General features: G+C 44.2%; 1 protein-coding gene across 4 annotated transcripts in view; it reads right to left on the bottom strand.

Annotated features, from left to right (window-relative positions):
- The window catches only part of Ano2 (anoctamin 2), a 353573-nt gene that overhangs the window by 79251 nt on the left and 248244 nt on the right, over window positions 1–26078 (bottom strand). For all 4 annotated transcript variants that reach the window (XM_087655423.1, NM_001431940.1, NM_001431941.1 and 1 more), the window contains 1 exon segment: window positions 3744–3818. In XM_087655423.1, coding sequence (XP_087511549.1) covers window positions 3744–3818 — 75 coding nt within the window.

Raw genomic sequence — 26078 nt, 5'->3', positions numbered from 1 at the left:
GTAGGGAAATGGAAAAGACTAAGGGGGAAATGTCAAGAGTATCTGTTGCTCTAGAGTCATGGTGGGGTGGGCAGGGAAGAAATCCTCTCCTGGGCTTCTCTGAGGCCAGGATGCTTGATTGAGACACAGAATCTCAGCACAACTCCAGATCCCAACTTACAATCCACACAGCGAAAGGATTCCTTCCCATAGCTAGAGACACCTTGTTCTCACTTGGTCTTCGGAGGTAACAATGGATAGCAATGACATCACCAACATCACTTCTCTGCTGCATCTTCTCCAAGTCACTGTTCAAACCACATCTTCCCTTGAGCTAATCCTTACAGCTATCATCCCTCCTATCAATGAGGTTTCATGATGATCCATGGCTGGACCCTGCCTTTGGAACCATGCCCACGTTCCCATCCTGACCTTAGAGCTCAGGTCACTTGCCATTAACTCCAGTGCCATTTCTACCATTTGTGGTTGAATTGTAGGTTTTGAAGGTATTCAGGTCAACGACATCTCTAATAAACTGTCCTGTAAGACACTGCACTGGGACACATCATGTTTTGGGTCTATCTCCACCACTAGGGTAAAGGAGCTTGGTCATGGGCCACAGTCTATGGTTAATGCTATTCCATAGCACTGCTCCCTAAATGGAACCAAGAGCCTCTGTTTGCTTCCCCTGCTGCCCACACTTCTTTACCAGCATTTCTCACAACAGTCAACTGCACTCTTCCGCATGTCAGATCACGAAACTCCTCCATAAACACTTCCGTAGGGAGCCCATTCCTTGCTCTGACCCTGACTCCCTAGTGCCTCCTCGACTCTATCTCTTGGCCTCAACCATGTTGCTGCCCCTTTCTCACTGGACATCCTACCAGGTACTACTGTAGCCTGGTTGGAGTCCCTTTCCTCATTCTTCCCTCTGACTCCAAAATATCAACGTGGCTGCTTCTTTCTCCTATTATAGACCCTTGCTAAGACCTTAACGAGACATCCTTATTTGACTTATTTAATAGATGCATTTGTGATAGTTGTGATTTTTAAATTGTATGTTATTGGGAACATGCTGAACATTCGAACATTCCATCACACACACACACACACACACACACACACACACACACACACACAGAGAGACAGACAGACAGAGAGAGACAGAGAGAGAGAGACAGAGAGAGAGAGACAGAGAGACAGAGAGAGACTCCAGTGTATCCTGCCTGCTCACTTCAGACTCATCATGTCCCTCAGTCCTGACAGGTTGTTGTTAGATGACAGTCATTTCCTTCTTTGTCTTAGCTATTCTGTTACTTAAGAATGCGTCACTGAACGATGCCACGGAAGCTTGGCTCTTTTGGGTCACCCACACTGCTCTCTATCCTGATTAACGTGTGCATTTTCATGGCTATGTGGTCCTTAGCTGTGTAAATAGACCTCGGTTTATTTATCAACGCTCATGGGGATAGGCATGTGGACTGTTAGCAGTTTGGGGCTATTATAAACAGAGCCTCACGGGATTTTTTGTATCCATACTCTGAGTGTGCACGTAAGGTTTTCTAGGGCAGGCAGCTAGGCATGGACTTCCAGGGCTGTGGGCTTTAAGTCTTGGTTTTACTAAGTAATGCCAGAATGTTTCTAAAGGCATCTTTAAATAATTTCGTAAATGAACTCCCACCAGCCTTGTACAAGTTTCTTTTGATCTAGATCTTTCCCAACACTTGTTATTGACAGACTTCTTAATGGCATGTTGTCTGTTGAGTGCATATGGCGTTTCACTATGGTTTAAATTAGAATTTTCTTGAATACTAATGAGATAGATGGGTTCTCATTGGTAGGCTTATTGGCCACTGGAGTCCCTTTTTGTAAAGTACCAATAAAGGTCATTTATTAAGTTTCTATTGAATTGTGTTATTTTTTTTGTAATTTTTGTATACACTTTGAAATCGGTTTTGATGAGTTACAGCTTTTATAAACACACTCCCCGACTTTGACCTCAACTTAATCCTTGCTTCACCCTTCCTGCTTCCCATAAAACCACCCTAGCCCAGGCCTGGCCTAGATGGGAAAACGTCCTTGAAGTGAAGGCAGTGTTAGTGCAGAGGTACCTGCTCCGTCACACCTACGTTGTCTCTAGACTTTCCTCTAGCCCAGGATTATCCCTCTCCTGGCAGCCTCTGAATGCTTTAATAGGACTAGAAAATAGAGTGATCCGGCATTTTCCACTAAATTCAGCCAAGTTGATGCTCTAAAATCCTAAGCCACCACTGAAGGTGGAGGCTAATTTTATTATTGGTTTGCTTATCACATGTACAGTGTTTTATAATATTTTTAATTTTCAGTCTGGGTTGTTCTTGAACTCACAATCCTCCTGTCTCAGCCTCCTAATTATCAGGGTTATAGGTGTGTACCACCACTTACACCTTCTCTAAAAACTACTACTACTACCACTGCTTCTACTACTACTACTACTCCTACTACTCCTACTACTATATTATTATTATTATTATTATTATTATTATTATTATTATTATCTTCTGTCCTTCTCTGCTTTGGTGCCTAAGAGTAGCATTAAGCACACAGTTGCACTCATTTAATATTTCCTGAGTGAAGAATAAACTCTTCAACGGCAATATGCACCTTGTGGGAGGCCCTGAAGCACTAAATCGATTCAACTTTCTATCATCGAGTAGAACACAGCTCTCGGCTCCCTTGTATAACGCGCCATGCCTTGGGCTTGTTTGGCAGAGAGAGGGAACCAAAGTTAGACTGCTAAGCTTTACAACTCTGCACTTGGTCTGCAGGGTGAGGAGCTGAGTTTGATGATGTCTAGGCTCGATAAGAACATTTATGTTTGGACAAGGTCTCATTACATAGCCCAGGCTAGCCTCAAATTTGAAATCGCCCTGACTCTTCCTCCAGAATGCTGGCATTACTAGAATGTGACCCCATTTCTGGCCTGGTTTAAACTTCTCAGATGACATGTTTCCTGTCCCCATTAGTTAGGATGCCAATATTAATAAAGACAGTAATAAGCTCTACTGAGTCAGGAAGAAATCTCCCAGTAGGTTCAGAAAATAACGATGATTCTTGCAGTTTTTAAAAATCAAGTAATCCCCTTTGTCTGCAATGCATATGCCATCCTGCTAAGGAAAGTGAGCTGTTACATCCACAGTCTTCTTAGTTACACAGGGCCTCGAAGTAAAGAAGGACTGATGTTAGTGACCTAATGTGGGCCATTGATGACTCCAGCTGCTGATCTGACTCCAGCACCAGTCAATTTCAGTTTCTTCCCTCAACTTTTCCTAACATTGACAACACCATTCATTCTCAAAAATAAGTAAATAAAATAAAAAGTTTCCACAAACATGGGGAAGTAAAAAAAATAGTAAATGCAGCATCCACAGAGACAGTAAAGACTGTAGGTCCCTAGCTGACTCTCTACTGTGCCTTCCAGACATTGTTAGCATTAGAGAGAGGCACTCTGAACCCAAAAAGGCTCTCACACACACACACACACACACACACACACACACACGTACCACAGCAAGAATACATCCCACTTGCAGGACACTGCAACTTTACCTATATACAGTCAGTGACTTCAGTACTGGGAAAGTTCTTGGCTCCACCATCTGGTACTGTGGCCTCTCTTTTGTCAGCCCCTCACTATTCCACAGCATAAAAACATGCCCACCTTACACACACTCACTACAGGGTCAACATGCACACAGTCCCAGGCAGGTGGTCCCTCAAATTACCATAAACAAGATGGAGACAGAGTTCATCAAGTATCCTGGGAAACGGTCTTTCCAAGTCAGTTTATCTTCATCATCCTGAGGTGAAACAGGAGAATAGACACAATCAGAAGGCACAAAGCACAGATATTCATTCATTCCTGTTTTGCGTAAAATTTGCATGCCGACCATTTGCTGCTTTTTGGATATTTCTGTAGTAACTGATGTCACTTTACTCTCAATATCAACAGTAGCCCTCTTCATTTTGATTGATAGCACACACCTCCAATCCCAGGACTCAGGATGCTAAGGCAAGAGGATCATGACTTTGAGCCCAGCTTGGGGAACATGGTGAGTCATAGCCCTGAAGGATGTTTAGAATTGAGCCAGCAGTTCCAGCAACAACAAAAGACCCTGAAGACCACCTGAAGTCATGTTTGCAAAGTGCAGAGAAAATAGTGAAGAACGCGGTGTTAGCCAGCAGGGAGCCACCCATCACTGCTGGCAACAAGTCAGACTCAAAGTGAGCTCAGCAGGACCCTAGCCCCTGCTCCCTTTCGTCTCCATCCATGCTGTCTCTCAGAACAGACCTGGTTTGGCTCTAGCAACAGTGCCATCTAGCCTCTGAAAGCTTGTACTGTAAGCTGAGTGCCTCGGCCTACGGCTTCTTTCCAGCATCCTTTGTGTGCCCATGGCAGTGCCAGACACAGTGAGGAGAGTGAACAAAGTCCTTCCAATCACTGTCCTGGGGGGTTCACAGCCTAGAGAAACAGTGACAGCCCAGCCACTCTCAAAGCGTGAAGAATCCCCCATCAGCTTGCTCAGGAGTGAGGGCTAACTAGGGAGGGAGCTACGGGACTGTAGGAAATGGAAGGATTTGCCTTGTGCTTTTGGAACAAGAAGAGGGTTGACCTGGCTTGAGGGGCAATGCTATCATTGGGGTCATTTAGTTCCTAGCACTTCCACTTACAGGTGATTTATATAAGTCATTTACTCCAGTTTTCATAACAGCCAGAGAATGTGGTCTTAGACTCCCAGTCTAACAAGCTTTGCCTCACCCTGTAAGAGCAAACTAAATTCTAGACGATGACCATTCTGAAGAGATAAGACTCATTCATGTAAACCTGTTCCAATCAGACTGGACTAAGATTCATTCACACTTTCCCAAGTGAGGCCAAAGAGAAAGAGGGAGTGGGAATGCCATGCCATACTCCGGGTTCACCAGCATACTATGGCTTTCCTACAGTACCCTGAAAATATTGTCCTCTAAGATATTGGCAAGGAAGTCTGAATATGAGCTCCTGATGACACGGCACCAAACAGAAAAAATGGATTCATGGAGGGGTTTTGTCTACTGCCTTCCCAGCTACCACTAAGAGCTTATCAAACACACTTGGGTCCAGTCCACTCATCAGACCAAGCCTGAGCATCTTTGATGAAACAAATTCTGGGCAGGTGCTGAGGACACAGAGAGGCCCAGAACTAGGGTAAAGACCTCCAGGACCACAGAGACAAGGAAGCAAAGATAAGTCGGACTGAGAAGATGATTTTCACGCCAAAGGAGACAACGGAAGAGCATTGAGTTAGATGTCTTCTCAGGAAAAAAAAAACATTCATTGTTGACATAGATAGCTTTGTGTTTAATGGAAGACCACCCCTTTCATGCTGATAGTGATGGGGTTTTGTTTAGAAGGCACACATCTGAACATACACATAGTTCCTACGGTCAGACATTATCCAAACACAGGAAGCTGAGAGAAAAGTCAAGGTTGCACACTGTTCTCCAAAGCGGGTTACTAATAAAGATAACAGTAAAACCAAAAAAAAAAAAAAGTAGTTTATTTGTTTTGTGTTTGGGTTTTAGAGATGAGGTCTTCTTACACAGCCCAGATTGGCCTTGATTCGTAATCCTCCTGCCTCAGCCTCCCGACTGCAGGGACCTCGGACATGCACCATTTAGCTGGCATAAAGAAGTTTTTAATTATAGGAGTTTGGCACTAATTAAAAAAAAGCCAATGAATTCCTGCCATTTGCTGGTCCATGCAAGGTGTGAAGATTCATTGTAAAAGGGCATTCACTTCCTAAAACACACGTCACCAGTGTGAAAGAGAACTAGGATTGGGAAGAGGATATGTCAACGCCGAATACTGAGCTCTAAAATATTTATTGTGTCAGTGACCTTAGTAAATTCCCTGCAATTCTGGTGTGTGTGTGTGTGTGTGTGTGTGTGTATGTGTGTGTGTGTGTGTGTGTGTGTGTGTGTGTGTGTGTGTACATATGTGTGAGCATGTATGTGGAGGCCAAGGGACAACTTCTAATGGCTCTTCACCTTTTTAGAGACTCTTATATCTCCCCATCCCCCAGCATTACTATATACATTCACCACCATGCCTGATCTACTTATTATTTAAAAATAAAAATATGGGTCTTAGGACTGAACTTGGATCTCCATACTTATAGAGCAAGCACTTTATACACTGAGCCATCTCCCCAACCCACAGCAGTTTCTCTACTGTAAAGATAACCATACCCCTTATTTGTAAATCAGTTACAGCCATCACACTAAATTGGCATGCCTTTGATGAAGCCCGCCTAAGAGCACTACAGGCATACCAGAGAATGCTTAGACTTTCCTACTGGTAACATGAGGATGCCAAAGCCAGGCTCAAGGAAGTGACAGAGGTATTGTGAAGGTCACATGAGTGAATTTGTGGGACAGAGCTTTAGAAACTGTATGGTGCATACAGCAATGAGCTCTAATCAGCTTTGATTACATCAAAAGCAGGTGATTATGGGGCACTTAGCTAATGTCGCCATTGTTCAGACACCAGCCTAGCTGTCATCTGTTCTTACTTCTTTGTCTCTGCTGTCTGTGTTTGTGTCTCTGGCCTACTGCTCCCACATACAGATCTGTGTCCAAGAAATAGGATAATAATGTCCACATAGAACCTCACACAAGTCCCTGTTTGGAAAACTGGGTATTTAGAAATGAAACCACTTAGAAAGTAATAGGCAAGAATATTATTTCAATTAATCCCTTGGAGGAAAGGAACTTTGAAAAAGTGGCAATTGTCCTGGTTTTTATACATATTAATATAGTAAAATTCATCTTTATTAGAATGCAGTTCTGCATCTTTCGATGACCCTCTGCAGTCATATACGACGACCACAAAGTAAATCAAAATAGAAAGTGATTTTCTCACATTTCCTCATGCTCCTCCTTTGTCTGTGACCTCTTTCTCCAATCTCCAGAACTAGCAAAGTCTGTTTAATGTCCCTCTAGTTTTGGGTCCTGCGGAATGTCACCAAGTACACTGGAGTGTGTATCTCTTCTTGGGTGTGGCCTTTTCGACTTTGCACAGCTCACCTGAGACCCACCCATACTGTTGCCCAGCTCAGTCGTTTATCCCTTTCACTGTGGGATGGTCTATATTTCATCATTTTAGTCCATTCTCCCACTCGCTGCCCTGAGGAGTGTTTGGATTGTTTCCAGCTGGGAACAATTAGGAATGATGCCCTTCTAAAATCTGTATACCCATTTGGATACAAATAAAAAATAGTCATGTCCCTTGGGCAAATACCAAAGTAGTGGACTTGCTTGATCACACTGTAGGCCTATGCGTGACTTTATAAGAAGCCACCAAACTGCTTCTAAAGTGTCCAATGCCCCTCCCATCAATAACATGTGATAGCTCCTTGTTTTCTTTAAATACTTTTCCTTTAGAACAGGTTTAGATTTATAAAAAGCTTCAAAGGCAGTATAGACAATTGTATATATACCTTGTGTTCGGTTTCCCACAGAAGTTCAGTGAATTTTTCACAACACATAAGCCAATATCATGCAACATTATGAACTAAAACTTCATATTCCATTTGTACTGTCTCAGTTCAATGCCTGCCTCCTGGTCAAGGGTTGCGGCTAAGGTACCACATTCTGTTGGGTCATTCGCTCCCTTAGATGCATTATAAAAACCTCTCAGACTTTGCTTGCCGTTGATGGCTTTGTTCACTTTGAGATGTGCTAGTCAGGTGTTCTGTAGAGGAATCCACAACATAATCTTGTTTCAAACTTTGTCTGGGGTTATGTTTGAGGGAGGTAAACTAGAAGTCAAGGATCGTTTTTATCATATTTTTTCAAGTATATAGACCATGATATGCCCTGTCCTTGATGATGCTAACCCTGATTTCTTGGTAGGATTTTCTGGGATGTCCTGGATTTCTTTATTAGAAGCTTTCCTTCCCCGTTTTCTGTACTGTGCTCTTTAGAAAGAGGTACCCATCACCATCTTTGAAGTTCATCTTTGAGGGAGCAATATGTATAGGCACATATGTTTCTGATATATACTTTTAATGGCTTTAGGAGGATATACCCAATCTTTCTCCAAACTCTAAAACAATAATAATGCACAAAAGAATGGAGATGACAAATGCCAAGCCATCATTAGGCATCATGCTCAACTTAGAGTTGGCTTTGACCTTCAAAGAAAACAGGATGTTGGCTTCTTCCCTTCTCTTCCTTCCAGAACGCCTACAAAGAACAGGGTCCAGGTGGCAGCAACATCTGGGCTAATCTGCCTCCTCACCTGCAGTCCATGAACAAGAGACTCTGGAATGGGAATGGACTGGCTTCGTTAGAATAATCACGCACTGAGCCTGTGCTCCTGCAAATTCGGGGGGTATAGTATCAAGACGAGGGAAAGGAATCCAACAGATTTAGAAGCTCAGTACTTGGTGAGTCTGATCCAGTTTCTGCCTCTGTATTAGCCGAGCAATTTGGGGTGCTGTTATCGTTCAGTTTCCCTGAAAGCTATCACTGCTTCCTCTCCAATGGGGCAAGCAGAAAACTTTCCTACTGGGCATTCAAGGAGAATAAGGCAAATATGGCGGTCCTTGGAGAATGGCAAGTTCCACGTAGACAGGCTTATAAGCTCCGTCTCTTCTACTCACTATGACGACTGCACATCAAACTGCACTGAAGAAACAAAGAAGAACACTTTTCTTTCGTCCACAAGGAACCCTGACTTGAGAGGAAGCAAATGGGAAAGGTGGATACAAATTATGGCATGGGCAAAAGACATGCAGAATGCCACGAAAACAGTAGACCAAGCGATTTCTTATTTGTTATTAAAGGCTGGTGTTTTCTCAGACAAAAATGATGGGGATAGTCCAGAGAAAGCACTAGACCATGTGTTCTAATTTGCCTTCTCTTGCTGTGACAAAACCCCCACGGCCAAAAGCAACTCTGGAAGCAGAGGGTATATTCCAGCTTACAGACTATAGTCTATCCTGAAGGGAAGCCAGGGCAGGAACGGAAACAGAGGCCTTGGAGGACACTGCTTATTGGTTTGCTCTTCATGACTTGTTCAGCTTACTTATATACCCCAGGACCACCTGCCTGGGAGTAGCACCACTCACAGTGTTTTGAGCTCTCATATAAATCATTAATCAAGCAAATATCTTCAGATATTTGTCTAAAGGCCCATATGATGGAGGAATTTTCTCAATTGAAGTTCTGTCTTCTGAGATGACCCTGGCTCGTGCCAGGTTGAGAAAAAAAAATAGCCAGCACCTCATGTTCAAAAGCACTGAGATATTATTATAGATTTCACGACCAGGGGATGGCTCTGAGTAATAAGAGGTAGGGTATAAAGACAGAATCATTAACTCGGTCAAGTGCCAGACCACAGTGCATCTCTCGCACCACATAGAGAACCAGAGGCCAGAACAGAACAGCTACTTACAAGCAGCAGGTAGTATCTGATCTCAGGCTGGGTGGCAAAGACTTACAGAGCTGTCAGAGTTTTGTTTTCTCATCATAGCCCATATTTCAAGGAAAGAAGCAAAGCAATGTCTCCATATACAGCCAGCCCCCTCGGCCTATAACAGGCTGCAATCTTTCCTACTCCGCTCTTCAGAAGGTTGATGCTGCTCACTCTTCTATAATGAAGGGTTGCTTCTAGATTTTTAGCTCTAAATAATGGTTAGGGGCCCTTAAACTGCAATTCTGTCTTAACACCACACAGAATTTATTTGGATGGTGATTAGTATTAAAAGCAACTCCCAATGCCTTCACTACCACGTGCTGTCAGAAGAGAGGAGCTGAGGCGCCCTCTATGTATTATCTTTAAGCCATTTCCTCCTCTGCCTATAAAATCCTCTCATTCAAAGTACCTACTGTTCACCCCCAACTGTGGTAATCAATGGACTGCCGTCCTCCCTTCCTGCCATATCACGAACAACTCAGACAAACAAACATTAAAAAATGTGGTACTGCCTATGCACAGTCTGTCATCTTTAATGTTCTTACTGTCAACCTCCCCGGCTAGTTTTTAGGATCAACGCCTGTATAGATAATACCACTTCCCAGAGCTCTTTGGGCCCACCAAGCATAGTGGGACACACCTGTAATCTCAGCACTGGGAAGGGAAGGAAGGAAAATTAGAAGATCTTTGGCTGTATATTGAGTTCAAGGTCAGCCTGAACTACAGGGACTCTGTCTCCAAAACTCAACAAACAACCAAAAAACAAACAAACAAACAACAAAAACTCTTCAGTTCTTCCTCCTCTTCCAGCCTTTCAACCACCCTACTCCAAATAATGACCTGTTTTCTGGTCATTTCCTGATCCATTGAACACTGATCTTCATTCAGCCTGTTGCTTCAGCTACACACAGACCCACACATGTGCTTCTGGGCCTCATCTTCCAACTGTCCCATGTTGTAGGGTTGTGAAGTTGGTTCACAACAGTGGAAGTAGATAAAGGCTACTGCACACCCCTGGAGTAGGCTGCCAATATCGCATGTCCTCTTTACCTCCTAGCCAGACTTCTCAGTCTTCATCCATACCACATTGGTGATTTCTAAACTGCTTCCCCTGTCTAAATCCTTCCCCAATACACACAGAAATCAAGACTGCCATTTAAGAACCTCACCTTCTCCCTTTGTAGTCCAAAGCTCCAACTCTCCTTTCCCTTGACCTCAAGTCCTCCTACCTTATTTAGGTGTTTAGGACTTCATCCTCTTTCTTATATTTCAGTGTGTGTGTATGTGTGTGTGCACGTGTGTGCTTTTGTGTATGCATGTGTGCACATGCACACTCATGTGCATGGTGGGTGAATGGTTGTGTATGTATGAGGATGATGCGTACGTGTGAATTTCACCTAGGAAAGTCCATGAGGAAGTTGATATCAGGTATTTTTTTTCCTCTATTGCTTTCCACCTTATCTTTGAGAACCTTGAGTTCACTACATGCTTGCTGGCTGGCAGGTCCCTGGGATGTACTTGTCTCTCCTTCCACATCGCTGGGGTTATAGACAGTCACTGCTTATGTACCCGGCTTTTACATGGCTTCTGGAGATATGAATTCAGAGCCCATGTCTGCAATCACTTTATTTGCACCCGCCTAGACCTCAAGCTCACCCTCCCCCTCTCCAAAAGCTTTGCCCCTTTATATTGAACCTCTGTTCTCAGTCTTCTGCCAATCAGAATCATCGGCAGAACTTGCTGAAACAGGTCTATGACATTCCCCCACAGTCTAGCTCTGAATAGAGTCTGAGAATTTCCATTTCCAGTAAGTTTTCATGTGAGCCTATGGCTGGTGTTGATGCTGCTGGCCAGGAGACCACACTGTGATAGTCATTCTCTTAAACCAGTTCTTTTTCTGCCAGGTATTGTTGTTCAAAATGCAAACACACCAGACATAGGAGTCCCCATTTAAATCACTTGGATGATGGCTCGCCACCATCCAAGGGCCTTGGACACGCCCCATTTAATCTTGTCCAATACCATAAAGTTACCATTTTGATCCCTGTGTTCTAGAAGGAGCTGAAGAGTTTGAACTAAGGGAACTAGTTCTCAAGCGAAGTTGAGCTCTGAAATGCCATGTGCTCAGGTCCAGTGCTCTCCCACCTGTAGCCTCTCCACCTGATGCTGTTCCTGTCATCACAAATGTACATCACCCTAGGACACTAGAAGAGATGGAGGCTCTCAAATCCCAGGGAAGGAGGTTCAAGAGGGGATTCAGGTCAGTTAAGAGTTGTAAATCATCCATGAGAGTTTTAGCAACAATTATCTGACAAGAGATCAAATAAAGAAGAAAATGCAAATATGCAAACTGAAACAGTTCAGTCATTAAAAAGAATTAAATTCTGTTGCATGTGAAATGGGTAAACAGGGAGGACTGTGTGATTAGTCAAATATGCATGGCACAGAAAGGTAAATACCACATGGCCTCACTCTTATAGGAAACCTAAAAAAACAAACAAACAAACAAACAAACAGCCATTCTTACAGCATACAGGGGCAAGAGAGATGACTCAGTGGTTAAAAACACTTGCTGCACTGACAGAGGACCCGGGTTAAAGTCTCAGCACTCATGACATATGATTCTCAATCACCTGTAACTGTAGCTCTAAGGGACCAAAGGCCTTCCTTCTTCCAGCCTCTGCAGGCACACTCGTGTGTGTGTGTGTGTGTGTGTGTGTGTGTGTGTGTGTGTGTGTGTGTGTGTGTGTGTGTGTGTGCGCGCGCGCATGTAAGACCATGCATGTAAGTTTTTTACAAAGGAAATTAAAGGTGCAAGAGTGAAGAAGTAAAGGATAGAGAGGAGTTGGTCACTGGGTGCCATGTTACAGATAGATAAGCACATAAATGTTCAACTAATATGTCTCATCACATTAACAGACCTTGTCTCTGTAGGCAAACCTAGGAACACCATACCCTTGGTCTCTTTCTGTGTAGTAGGCAAAAAGGATATGGCCAAGACACTACTAGAGTTTTCTGAGGTCTGTACTTGATGGGAATAAGATCAATAGTTAATTCTCCTTGCTTCAAGGACATCGTTGTTGCCCTGGTTCCTTGTCTTAGGGCTTCTTGTCATTGTGGTAGGTGGAGTCTTCTGTGAGTCTGGAAGTGGCTAACTGAATTTCTCCAATCAGAAACAACACCCTATGGAAGCAGGGGTGAGGAGGGTTGGGGGTTGTGTAGATTTTCTGAGTGAAATGATTTGGCAATGATTTTGGTAACCCATGTTAGTTGAATTGTATGACCAATGGAAGCGGGTCCCAGATGAGAAGCCTCATGGAAGAGTAGGATTGGGAGAGAGACTTAAAGAGGAGGGTCCATGGATAACTGAGCACAAGCACCTGTGTCCAAGCAAGAGTTACGCATCAGAGGTTTGCTCCTGTTCTCATCAATGCTTCCAATGTTGGCCAGGTCCCTCTCCTCAGGTCCTTGTGTCAGATGCTCCCGTATACATATATACGTATATACGTATATACGTATATACATATATACACATACACACACATACACATACACACACATATGTATATATATATCTGGTTGAAAACATGGGAAACTTGAGAAAACAAGGTGAAAGATGATACACTGGGAAGGGAAGGGGATCATAGAGAAAGCACAGGATAGAAATCCAGGGAAAAAAAGTACAGCTCCTAGCCTTCGGAAACAGGCAAAGGGAGATATCTTACTATACAGTCAAAGGTTCAGGGATAAGGCATTTCATATTGTGTATATCAATGATCCTGCATTGTGGGGCACCTTGGGTCAGGTAGAAATGAATAATTCAGGCAGCCACCACCATCTGTCCCACCACTCACAGAATGTCCATTTCAGAGGGGAGAGGAAGGCTCCAGTTGCTTTCACTAAGACAAGGAAGGTCACAGACTGTTGAGCATTATCCCATGAACCCCTGACTGCAGATTCAGTCCACTCAGCTCTCCATACAGTTAGAGAGACGCAGAGAAGAAAGTGGTTAGTGAGGCTCAGGGCCAGGTTGGTAATGTCAAAAAGAGGCCATAAGGTTTGAGAAACGTGTTCTCTTTACCTCCTTCTTGTCACTCTCCCTTTTTCTTTCTTTGATAAAACTGGGAATCTCATCAGTCTAGTTAAAGAGACCATGGCACCGTGGGTACGCTGCACGGAACTCTGGTCTATAGTCTTCTATCTGGATTCAGTTCTTGGTTCATGTTCTTAGTGACTGTGAAAATTTAGATACATGAAAAATTTCTCCACAATTTCACTTTCTCCTCTCTAAAAAGAAATTAAAAATAGTTGTCAATAAAAGATGCTGTGAAGCGAAAATGAGGTAATGCATGGAATAAGCATCTATCTGTGTCTGGCAGACAGAATCCAAACCTTGTCTTCTCCTAACCTCCTTTTCCAACCATCCTCCCTCCTCTGTCTTCTCTTCCCATGTTCCTTCCTCTCTTTCTATCTTTTGCTGTCTTTTGTTTCCTCCCTCTTCCCCCTCTTACGTTCAATCACTTGGGCCAGGTCTTTTTTTTTTTAATCTTTATTAACTTGAGTATTTCTTATTTACATTTCCATTGTTATTCTCCTTCCCGGTTTCCGGGACAACATCCCCCTAACCCTTCCCCCTCCCCTTATAGATGGGCTTCCCCTCCCCATCCTCCCCCCATTACCACCCTCCCCCCAACAATCACGTTCACTGGGGGTTCAGTCTTGGCAGGACCAAGGGCTGGGACCCAGGTCTTAATAACTGCCCTTATAGTAGGTGGAGTCTCCTGTAAGTCTGGAAGCGGCTCACTGATTTTCTCTAGAGACAACTCCCCGTGGAAGCAGGGATGAGGAGGGTTGGGGATTGTGGAGATTTTCTGAGTGAAATAACTGGGCAATGACCTTGGTAAACAATGTTAGTTGAATTGCATGACCAATGGGAGCTGGTCCCAGATGAGAAGCCCCCATGGAAGGATTGGGAGATGGACTTAAAAGGGGGGTTAGATGGATGACCATTGTAACAGGGAACTTCAAGTTCACTGTGGTCTTTGCCTCTTACAGCATAGGGGTTGTCCCTCAAGTTCCAAAGCCACACAATTATCTAAGTAACATCATTTCATCACCTGGACTTGGTCCCTACAGCCTAAGCCCAGAATACCTCTTTAGGGGCCAATCAGGTCTTGTCCCTTATCATCATAGATTTCTCCCATGCTAAACCCAACAGCTTTCACAAACAGTACCTTCTGTGGACAGGGTCTCAGTTTCTTAAGGGATTCTTTGGCAAAGGAACTAGAGGCAGTCACATGCCACAGCACCTAAGTGCACAGGCATGCCTAAAGCCTGGGACAAAACACAGTGTAATTTGCGGGCTAAAGTGGAAAACATATCTGTTCCCCTTGCTGCTCAGTGTTCCCAGAAGACACAGAAAACCGCTCTCTGAGGTCCCGCTCATTTCCACTGGCTCCCCAGAGCGCGTGCTGGTTCAGTATCTGTCTCTCAAAGGAGCTGCCTGGTTTAGCACTAGGATGAGCTCCTCTCTCTCCATTCCCCTAATGCCAGCTTCTCTGCCAGGTACCCTGCCTTGATTCCGACTGGAGACAGCTTCTCCCAACTCACTCTCTCCAGGGAAGAGATTTTGCAACAGTGGCCACATGAGTCTCAGCAGGGTCCTAATGTGAGGGCAAGGGTCAGGAAAGCACTTCCATTTCTCCAGGCTTTGTCCATAAAGGGAAGAAGTTAGCTACAGCCATTGGTAAAAACCCCTTTCTCCATACAATACATAGGAGACTTTAAGGTTCAACCTGATCCGGGAGAGCATGCAAGCACCATGAGCTTGGGATACATCTGAAGTCTGTGCTGGGGACAGCAAGCATCAGTATGCTCTGAGCTCAGGCCCTTCTCTAGTCCAGTCTCCTCCTTTGAAGTCCCTCCCTTACTCTGGTCCATTGGCTTCCCTCCTGTCCACTGAATTTACCAGACTGATTTCCACATTGAGAACTTAATGGAGCCCTTTTGCCCATCTTTTCCCCTTCTGGACCTCAGAAAAGGAGTTCCCCAGCCCTCTAGTCTACCCCTTGCCTTTATTATCCTGCATTATGATCTACATCATACCATTATCTACAGCTATTGTGTTAGTCTCTGGTCTGTTTTCCTCTACTCCCCTGGGAAGTAAGATGCCATTGCTGGTCACAAGTACTTAGATTATGCTGATCCATGGAATTCATTTGCATGGGTGGGTGGAGGCATAGATGTCCATCTGGAAACAATCATTTTGCTCACTTCAGTACCGCTCAATGCTCATAAGCTGACAATTTTAGATCAAGTCTAATTTCATATCAGAACAGAATAGTTCGGAAAACCTCTTCACCACTTCTTCGAATGCACATCACTGTCAGCCTTGTTTAGATGTCAAAGAAGATAAAAAAGGGCATATAAGATTCTCATAGTAGCCTGTCAATAATTTTAAGAAAAATGGACAACTATATGCCCCACAGGTAAGCACCGATAGGGTAGCTTTCAGCATTGCATGCCCATATTCTGATGCACTCTTGCTTTTAGAAAGACAGGAAGGACAAAGCTGTCCTGCACTGTGAACACCTTGGGAACGTTGACTCTGAAGTGTCTCTTGTCCCCTTAGGTCATGTGATTTTCGTTCTCAATCTAATTAATCACCAGCTTCATGCGCCCCTTTCCTTCCATTACACTTGAGCAACAGATTGGAGAACTGATTGGCAGAACATTCGTTTGTAGATTTGACATTCTCGTGACGTCTCTGTGATGGCGCGAACAGCAAGGACTTAACCGGGATGAGATTAGATGGAATGTCCAACAAATGGGAGGGAGAACCTTTATAGATCATTTCCAGAGGTTAGGCAAGGCCCCCGGTTAGGGGATGGGGCCACCCACTCATCTCTAAAGTTTTAACCCAGAATTGCTCCTGTCTAAAGGAAATAGAGGGACAAAGCATGGAACAGAGACTAAAGGAAAGGCCATCCAGAGACTGCCACACCTGGGATCCATCCCACATACAGACACCAAATCCAGACACTATTGCAGATGCCAAGAAGTGCTTGCTGACAAGAGCCTGATATGGATGCCTCCAGAGCCTGACAAATACAGAGGCAGATGCTCGCAGCTAACCATTGGACTGAGCACAGAGACCCCAATGGAGGAGTTAGAGAAAACACTGAAGGAGCTGAAGGGGTTTGCAACCCCAGGGGAAGAACAACAATACCAACCATCTAGACCCTCTCAGAGCTCCCAGGGACTAAACCACCAACCAAAGAGTACACATGGAGGGACCCATGGCTCCAGTCGTATATGTAGCAGAAGAGGATGGCCTTGTCTGACATCAATGGGAGGAGAATCCCTTGGTTCTGTGAAGGCTCCATGCCCCAGTGTAGGGGAACCCCAGGGTGGGGAGGTGGGAGTGTGTGGGTGTGTAGGAGAACACCCTCATAGAAGCAGGGGGAGGGGGATGGGATTGAGGATTTCCAGGGGGGAAACGGGGAAAGGGGATAACATTCGAAATGTAAATAAATAAAATATCCAATCGAAGAAGAAGAATAAAAGGAGAAGGAGGAGGAGGAGGAGGAAGAGGAGGAGGAGGGGGAGGAGGAGGAGGAGGAGGAGGAGGAGGAGGAGGAGGAGGAGGAGGAGGAGGAGGAGGAGGAGGAAGAGGAGGAAAACATCCTCTCCCTGGATTGGACACTTGGTCCCCAGCTGGCAGCATTGTTTTGGGACATTGTGGAATTGGGCCTAACTGGAGGAAGTTGGACACTGGAGAGAGGAAAAGGTGGGCCTTGAAGCCTTCCCACCCTTGCTTCATTTCCTGATCTTCCCAGAATTGAGCAAACTCTACCACCCATCACAGCATCAGCTGCTTTTGCTGCTAGGATTTCCCTGCCATAACAGACTCCATGCATTCAAACCATGAGTCAAAACAAATGCTTCCTCCTTCAAATGGCCTCATTAAGACAGTTTATCCCAGCAATAGAAAAGGAACTAATACAGAAAACTAGTACCAAGAAATGGGGTCATCACATCCCTCAGCTTTGGAACTGTAAAAATGAAAATTTGCCTGAAAGAAGAATGCTAGAGGCAGAACCTCTAGGGCATGTGGTATGGGGTAGGGGGATCCACTTAGCAAAGCCCTCTCCCAGGTTCAGATGTGAAGAATGGGGAGGCTCCTGCTGCCACTGTCCCAAAGGACCAAGGTATAGCTTGAGCAGAAAGCAAGCTTTTTGTAACATTCAGGTGCCCCTGCTTCACAGGTATGCAGGATACAAGAGCATAGGCATTCCAGAAAGTTCCAGAAGAGCCACTGTTTCTATCAATCAATGTGCAGCAAGCTCGGTTTTCCTGTATGTTGCTCCTGAATAGGCTATGCATGAAGCTATGAAGTCTAAATTACATGAGACACCAGGGTATTGGAGATGCCAGAAATGTGTGGCATTTATTGAGGGAAGCTGCTGGTATCGAGTGGAGAGAAGACACAGCTGTAACACATCAATAGATCTGGAGGGCAGAGCCACTTAAGCTTGTTAGAGTCAGATGATGCCATCATGAGCCCAGATACTGGACATGGAGCTGTAGGATTTGGCATTTGTCCCGCTGAGTTTTAACTCTGCTTTGTTCTAACATTTGTTGTTGCCTTCCTGTTCCTTCTTTTAGAATGAGAATGTTTACTCTGTGACATTATATATTGGAAATATATAACTTTTATTGTTTTACTTGACAGGGGCTTACATCTAAGAATTTGCTTGAGTCTCCTGAAGACGTCAAACTTCTCAATCCTGTTGGAACTGTAAGACTATGAGTTTTCAAGTTAGATTGAATGTGTTTTGTGTTATAAGATGACCATAAAGGTTAGGAGTTGGAAGCACAATGTGAGGCTGTGAATGTAAAATATCCCTCAGGGGTCCATGTGTTTGAACCTTCAGTAGGCAGAGCCTGAAGGAACTGGGACATTGTGGGGAAGACTTAAGGCTCTGCTTCCTGCCTCCTCTATTTCCTGCAGCTCAGATGAGGGTAAGCTCCCACCTCCCACTGTTGTGAGACACAACTGCCGCCATACCTTTCTTGACACGAGAGACTGTATCCCCTCCGACTGTGAGCCAAAAATAAGCCCTTTCTCCCTTAAGTTGCTTTTTTTCCAAAAAAGGTTTGGTGTCCCAGCAATGAGGGAGGTAGCCAGTACATTTCCTTACTCTTGTCTTCTTCATGCTCTGAATCCGTCCCCTCCTCTATACCCTCTAGTCTTTTCGTGTCATATGATGAGTCTCTTTAAGGGTTGCCGACATCCAACTATGCTTGGGGTCTTAGAAAGAGAGATTATGAGCCACAGCAAGAGATAAATGTAGCATCTCTCGGATGCTCAGAGCTCAGAGAAGCTAAGTGGCCTTTGTATAAGACTGAGGCTAGACTGGAATCCAAGAATGATGTCACTGGATCCCACATAAATTCACCATAAGAATCACTTGATGGTGGTAAAATACAAAAATTATGCTCATTGGCCCAGATCTACTAACTTAAATTCTTGGCGGTGAATACATCTATTTTTGAAAATGCTGTGCAAGCAACAGTTATGCTCATCCCACTTAGGAAAATGTTGCTCTTCAAGACTCATCCCCTACTTGATGCTTTTGCTCCAGGGCCTATATTTCTGTGGCTTGTCCCTATGTGAACAAATCCTCCAAGAGAAGTTCCCAGCACAAACCACTTGGTGACAATCCCCTCATGCACAAGATGTCACAGACTCTATCATGTCAGCAGCAATGTTGGCCAAGTCAACTTGCCAGCTGGCTTTCAGTTCCTTCCCCTTCCCCTCCTCTCCCTCTGTCTGCCAACTGATTTGGGGATTAGAGCAAATACTGGTTAATCTGGAGTCTAGCAATATAGTCATACTCGTTTGACTATCATGGTGCTTTGTAGAGTAAGGTATGAGGTGAAGGAAAGACTGCTACATGACCATCAGCAACATTGGGAAGCCTCGGAGGAAGAGGCACAGTCCCACTAATGCACTCGGAGAAGACTTAGCACCTAATTATAATACTTAACCTATTCAGTTGCCTTGCATACACAAATATGGGAGTTTGAAAAGTCCCCCACTACACACGAAGCACCCTAACAGGTTCCATTAGACCTTTGCTTTTACTCAGTGCTTTCATTCAACAGCCAAGGTGCCAGGTTTTGCAGAATGGAAAAAAAAAACAACCCAACACTTCAACTTCTATAAATTTTTGTGTGAAGGTTTGCCCTCTGAAACCAATTGCAAGTGTAAAGGAATAAATCGCGAGTCTTCCCGTCATCCCTGTGTTCTGGTCAGAAGCATAAATGAGAATTGTTCAGTGTTATGGTCACCATGTCTATCAGTTCTAACGTCAACCCACAAAGAGAGCCCTCACAGTTACTCTGAGATGCTGTTCACATTCATCTCAAACAGTGCTTGTTGTTTTTTAACTAGGACAGCAGAAGGAACTATTTTCAGCAACAGGCAACAGTAGTCAACCAGCACGAGAGGCCCAGCAACTAGACTTCATCATGGTATCTGATAACCCTAACTACCATGCAATGTTTCTTCCAGAGTCTAACAGTGGTGATGTGTCTGAGCAAAGAAAACAGGACTCCAACACGGAAATCAGTACAACAGGGGGACACTCTAGACCTTCCCAAAACATGAGCACTAACAATGGGAAGAACATCCTCCCCAGAAAGCAAAATGACACCCCAAGCTAGCCATGGCACTGCCCAGAAACACATGCTATTCTAATAGAAGTGACCAGTAGCCAGTTTTGACTTTAACAGGTAAAAGTCAGCAATTAACTCCCACCCCCAAAATGAACTGCAGGCAAAATGCAGTCAGCCCCAACTCTCATGCCATTTTTCTTGGTCCAAGTTCTCCATGACCAGTATCTTTTCTATGTCTCTAAGACAAAGGCATCTTGGAAGATGCCCACGGGGATGTGGAAGAAGAATGTGTCCATTTCTAGTCTGGAAAGCATAGCTAAAGATCACAGAAGTTCAAATGAAACAAGAAGAGCTGTCTGATCTGTGAAATGGACAGGCAGTCTCTGCCCAGCCTCCTCCTTTCTCATCATTAGACACTTGGCTCCCAGGATGAGGCATTTCACACAAAACATCACATGTACAAGTCTTATCAAGGGCAGGGGGATTGTATGGATTTTCACCCATTTCTGCAAGTGACTTTTCATTGTCCCCTGTGGGAAGGAAGAGATCCAAACCCATACCCTCTATTGTGGACAGCACAGCCCCTTGCACTGATGAAGCCCCATTTATTCTGAATGTCCCTAAACACCAGACCCCATCAAAAGTCCCAGTCAATGCTAGTGCAAAAGCATTAGTTTTGACTTTCAGAATGCTCAAGATAAGCTTGCCACAGCAGGCTTTCTGATGGCTCCAGTTCAGGGGCACCCCTTGTCCAGACAATGGTAAAGGTTTGACTTTTATAAATACTTGCTGTGTTTCAGAGACTATGTGGCAGCCTTTGTTCCCAAGGTTGTGTCATGAAAGAGTTAGACGTCTCACGAGACAGTTCCGAGTCAGTGAAACAGTTGCTGTGGTATTATAGAACTAAGAACTCCTCATTTTTATGTCTTGGAAAGATTTTGGATCATCCATGAGTGTTCCCAGACATGTGTGTCACACAAAGCCATGCTGGGAGAGAGAGACAAGAGTTCACAGAACAGTGACTCTTTCCAGCAAGGTAGAGGGCCATGGCTGATTATACTGCTATCCATCCATCTATCCATCTGCCTATCTATCCACCATCTACTCATCCATTTATCCATCCACCATCCATTCATCTACCAATCTACCATCTATCCACCTATACATCCACCATCTACTCATCCATCTATCCATCCACCATCCTTCCATTCATCTGTCCATCTATCCATCCATCCATCCATCCATCCATGCCTCTATCTATCATTCACTGTGTACTGCCTAACTTAGGGTAATTGTTCAGGATATCCTTAACACTGGTTCCCAATGGCAGCTTTCCTAGGTAGGAATTATTAGTTTTACTTTATATAGAAGGAAATTACAACCCACAAAGTTTAGATACTTGGCCAGTAACACAATGGAAACAACTGACCTTGGACTTAGTCCCAATCTAAATGATCCCAATTAAAAAAACACTTCTTATTCTTCACACTGTGTTCTTCAATAAGCTGGATTTTCTAAATAACTACAGACATCCCACACACCTACAATCTCTCTGTCTCTGTCTCTCTCTCTGTCTGTCTGTCTCTCTCTCTCTCTCTGTCTCTCTCTCTGTCTCTGTCTCTCTCTGTCTCTGTCTGTCTGTCTGTCTGTCTGTCTCTGTCTCTGTCTCTGTCTCTGTCTCTCTCTCTCTCTCTCTCTCTCTCTCTCTCTCTCTCTCTCTCTCTCTTAGGTGTTAGAATACTAATTCAGATTAAAGATCCTCAAATGTCCTGTGCTGTTCTCACTGCAACCCAGAATCCACAGACTTTCAAAATTGTGCCATTTCTTTGCTAGCAAATAATAGCTTGAGGAAAGTTTTGCTAACTCTTTCCCTGACCTAGGAGAACTCTAGGCCTTTTGTCTCTCAGAAAGGAATTTTTTAAAAATGTATTTTTCATTTCACAAGCCAACTAGTAGCCTATTCCTCGCACTTTAGTGATATATTTTGCCTCTCTTCCTTCTCTGAATAACAACATGTCCCTACAATGCACACCAGGCACAGGGTACCAGACCTTCGAGAAGTGAAGTGCAGGCCGCTTCCTTCCACTGGTTCTGCACCATGGCTTCTTCCTATACTGTTTCTTGCCTTCAGGTTTTGCATTACTATTGGCTGAGTGGCAGGACTCATCTCCATATTCTGGCTCCATGCCGTCCATTCCCACCAACTGAACCATCAGATCAGTGGTCTTGTTTTGTTCACCATCTTTCACTGGCATCTCAGAGAGGACATCTCCGTACCCCCATGCCTCTGTTCTCTCTTTCTCTCTCACAGGGTTCTCCATAGAAAGATGCAGACTGATAAAACAGAGACAGAGATGGGTACCACTGTGTCCAGAAGGAATTCAGTGGTGACACTTAGAAAATAAACCTGATTCCCATCAACCCTCACCTGGAACCGAGGACCAGGGGCTAATGTTCATCTGGGGGACTGTCTGCCTGAAGGTTGCTCTGCGTCCAAATTCTGCCACCCAAGGCGCCAGCACACACCATCTCCCCACTCTGCATCCCTGACTCAGCACATTGTTGGAGAGTGACAACTAGGGAATCTGTCAGCTCAGCTGCTCCAACCAGGCCCCCGCTCTACACCACAGCTACAGAGCCACCGACCCACGTTGTCAGCGGAGGGATGTTTTCTCCGTGATCTCAAGTCATCTCAAATGTTTAATATCCAGGAGTAGCCATTAGTGGACCCAAAGCATGAACAGAACAGCTCTTTACTTGAGAAAAAAATCATGGAGCATAACATGAGTTTATCCTCTCCTCTCCTTGGCTTCCTCATTTTCCATCTCTAGGCCCTGAGCAGAGGACAGCCAAGGTTTCTGAGATGCCAGATAGATTTGATCAGAATTTTTGGATGATGACTGCATTTCTATTGTCTTCTAATACAGAATGAGAATGGTAAAGTCTGAAGCTGGAAAGGGAAGGGAAAAGTATCCCAACCAAAAGGAGTAGATGACCTGGGAGAATGCTACCAGAAGAAATACTATGAGAAAGGATAGTTTCTCCTCCCTTCCTTCCTCCCTTATTCACCACACAGCCAATTCCTAGGGATGGCTGGGAAGGAGGAGGGCAGAAAGGAGAGGGAAAAGACTCACATTCTCCTGTCTCCACTCACCTTGCTATCCTCCCATTTTACCTGTTTCTGAGTCTAGGAATGTAAAGATAAGGTTGTTTCCTTGGAACTGCCTTAGAGGCAAATCTACTTCCCATGGTTTGCATCAAGAATGTCTCCTGGATAAGGGAGTTAACTTTTGCCCTCAACTGAATTGCTTTTATAAATGGTATGTGGTCTGAGGGTGTCCCCCAGGGGTCCCTGTGCTGAAATTTAATAATCTTCATACAGTATTAGAAGATGAAAACTAAGTCCAACTATGGCATTTAGTAGCAAGGGGCTTTGGAACGTGATAGTACTAGATAGGTTTCTGTTGCTATAATGTAACACTAACCAAAATCAACTTAGGAAGTCTTTTGCACTTATCAGCTTATAGTCCATCCATAAGGGAAGTCCATCAGTGTAAGGAACCCAAGGCAGGAACCTGGAGGCAGGAACTGAAGCAGAGGCCATGGACTAATGCTCCTTGCTGGCTTGCTTCTCATGGCACCTTCAGCCTGCTTTCTTATACAGCCCAGGACTACCTGCCCAGAGGTGGCGCTGTCCACAGTTTGATTGGCCCTCCCACATCAATCATTAATTATGAAATTACTCTAAAGGCTTGTCTATAGGCCAGTCTGATGTAGATACCTTCTCAAGTAAAGTTACCACTTCAGAGAAGACTGTAGGATCCATCCAACAAAATACTAAGAATCTAAAACTCACCATTGGCATCAGAAGTGAGTTTTTCTGCATGGGCTTGGCCCCCTAACTTAGAGTTTCCTAACTCTTCATTGTTTGTGGTTGGCCTAAACTTGAGCAGTGTTTAGTACTGACTCATAGATTCATAGATAGTATCCATTTCACTGGTATGCCCATTCTCCTTTTTAAAAAAGATTTGCTTATTTTATATGTATGAATATTTTGCCTATATGAATGTATGTGTACCACATGCATATCTGGTGCCCGTAGAGGACAGAAAGAGTATCTAAGGCCTTGAAACTGGGGTAATGGGTAGTTGTAAACCACCATGTGGATGCTGGGAACTAAACCTAGGCCTTCTGCAAAGGTAAGACATGATTGTAACCACTGAGCCATCTCTACAGTCTTGCTATAGCCATCTGTAACTTAATTGCTTGTTAAAGCGAGCCAATGAGTACTCTTATTTTTTTAAAAAAAAATTACATAGATATTCTGAAGCCTAGCAGTTGGCTTCTAGAAGTAAGTGAATAAAAGCACAAATTGCTATATTTGGATGGCAATTTGGGGGATATTAATAACTCTTGTAGAAGGCAGCAGCTAGGAGGTACCAGCCCTCCTGCATATACCCTGAGCATTTGGTTCAGGCTGTCAATATGCATCCATCTTTCCCATTCTGTTACTCCCCTGTCTCAATGTAGAGGAAACTGTGGGCTCCCAAAGAGCAGCAGGTGTGCATCGCGCATCTCCTATTTTCTGGCAATCTGCACATAAAGAGGCATGCTAGTTATTTGAGGAACTGAGAAAATTTGCTATTCTCTCCCAGAAGTTGTGTCCCCCCCAAATATATGGTTATTATAGTGCTATAAAGAGCCCACATAAAACTTTACAAGTCTCGTAAGCCTCCCTCTGAAGATACTCCAAATATACAAGGGCAACAGACAGTAGAACCAAGAACAAGTGTGTGGGAATGGAGAGACAGGGTTTGAGGGACTGCCCCACATCGCTTAGTGGATTCGTGATCTTAGATACTTCGTCTGAGATAGTCTTCTCATCTTTAAAACATGGATGAATGCTGTGCTCTTTGCCATCTCCACACATGAAGTAGACAGTTATCATCATACAACTCATGCTTTCATAAGTTATTGATTACAACAATGTTGTGTTGTTTAAGTGTCTCCCATCTATCAGAGGCTTTGGGGATCACTTCCTTGCAATTATTTCATTGCACGAAGTCTTCATATGTTGCTGTGAAGATCAGCGATGAGTAAGGGGACATCGGGGATATAGACAAGCAAAGGCTGGCCACAAGTTGGTAGTTATTGTAGTTATGCTCTAACTAGTCTCTTATTTGTGTCTTTGACATAGTCCCAAGGAAACACTTAAAACAATCCTCTTAGCAGTGATGGGAGTTGACTCTCACCAGTCTCATTTTACCCACAGGAAACTGAGGCTATAGGAATCCACAGGGTCCCCCTAGAGGTTAGAGGCAGTTAATCTAGGAGATAGCTTCCTACTTCCACACAGTTTCTTTCAACCTAGCCCTGGGAAAATGACAGCCATATGTAGCTTGTACCTGCCAATCAGAATCACCTTCAGCCCTTCCAATGTCAGTGTTTGTGCCCAGAAGTGGTGGATCACTGAAAGAAAGAGGAGCAATGAGGTAAAACAGAACTCCCTCACTTCTCTGTGCCATGGACACCATTCTCCTACCATGCCCTAATCATTAAGGGTTAGGGTAGCTCTTCAACTCACCATTATCTTCCACAAACCTATGCTAAAGCCCCCAATGGCACCAAAATGGTCATTGCTAGGGGTACAAAATCCAGAGCTACCCATTCCCTAGAGTGGTTTTCAATTTCATTAACAAATGGTACAAAGAGATAAAAAAAAATCATCACCAGAAGTCTTTGCCTTGAAGAAAATTGCTCAACAGTGAGGAAAGGAAGGAAAAAGAAGGGAGAATGAGAGTTAGAAGGGGAGAGATTTGCCTTTCTCTTTTGCAAGGGAAAGAACTCTGTGTGCACACACACTTAGACACTTATGTATCCTGTGCATGCCTTGGCAGAGGCAGCAGATAAAACT

Source organism: Rattus norvegicus, chromosome 4, assembly GCF_021556685.1.
Source record: "Rattus norvegicus strain SHRSP/BbbUtx chromosome 4, alternate assembly SHRSP_T2T, whole genome shotgun sequence".
NCBI classification, from domain to species: domain Eukaryota; kingdom Metazoa; phylum Chordata; class Mammalia; order Rodentia; family Muridae; genus Rattus; species Rattus norvegicus.
This window is presented reverse-complemented; position numbering and strand designations above follow the sequence as displayed.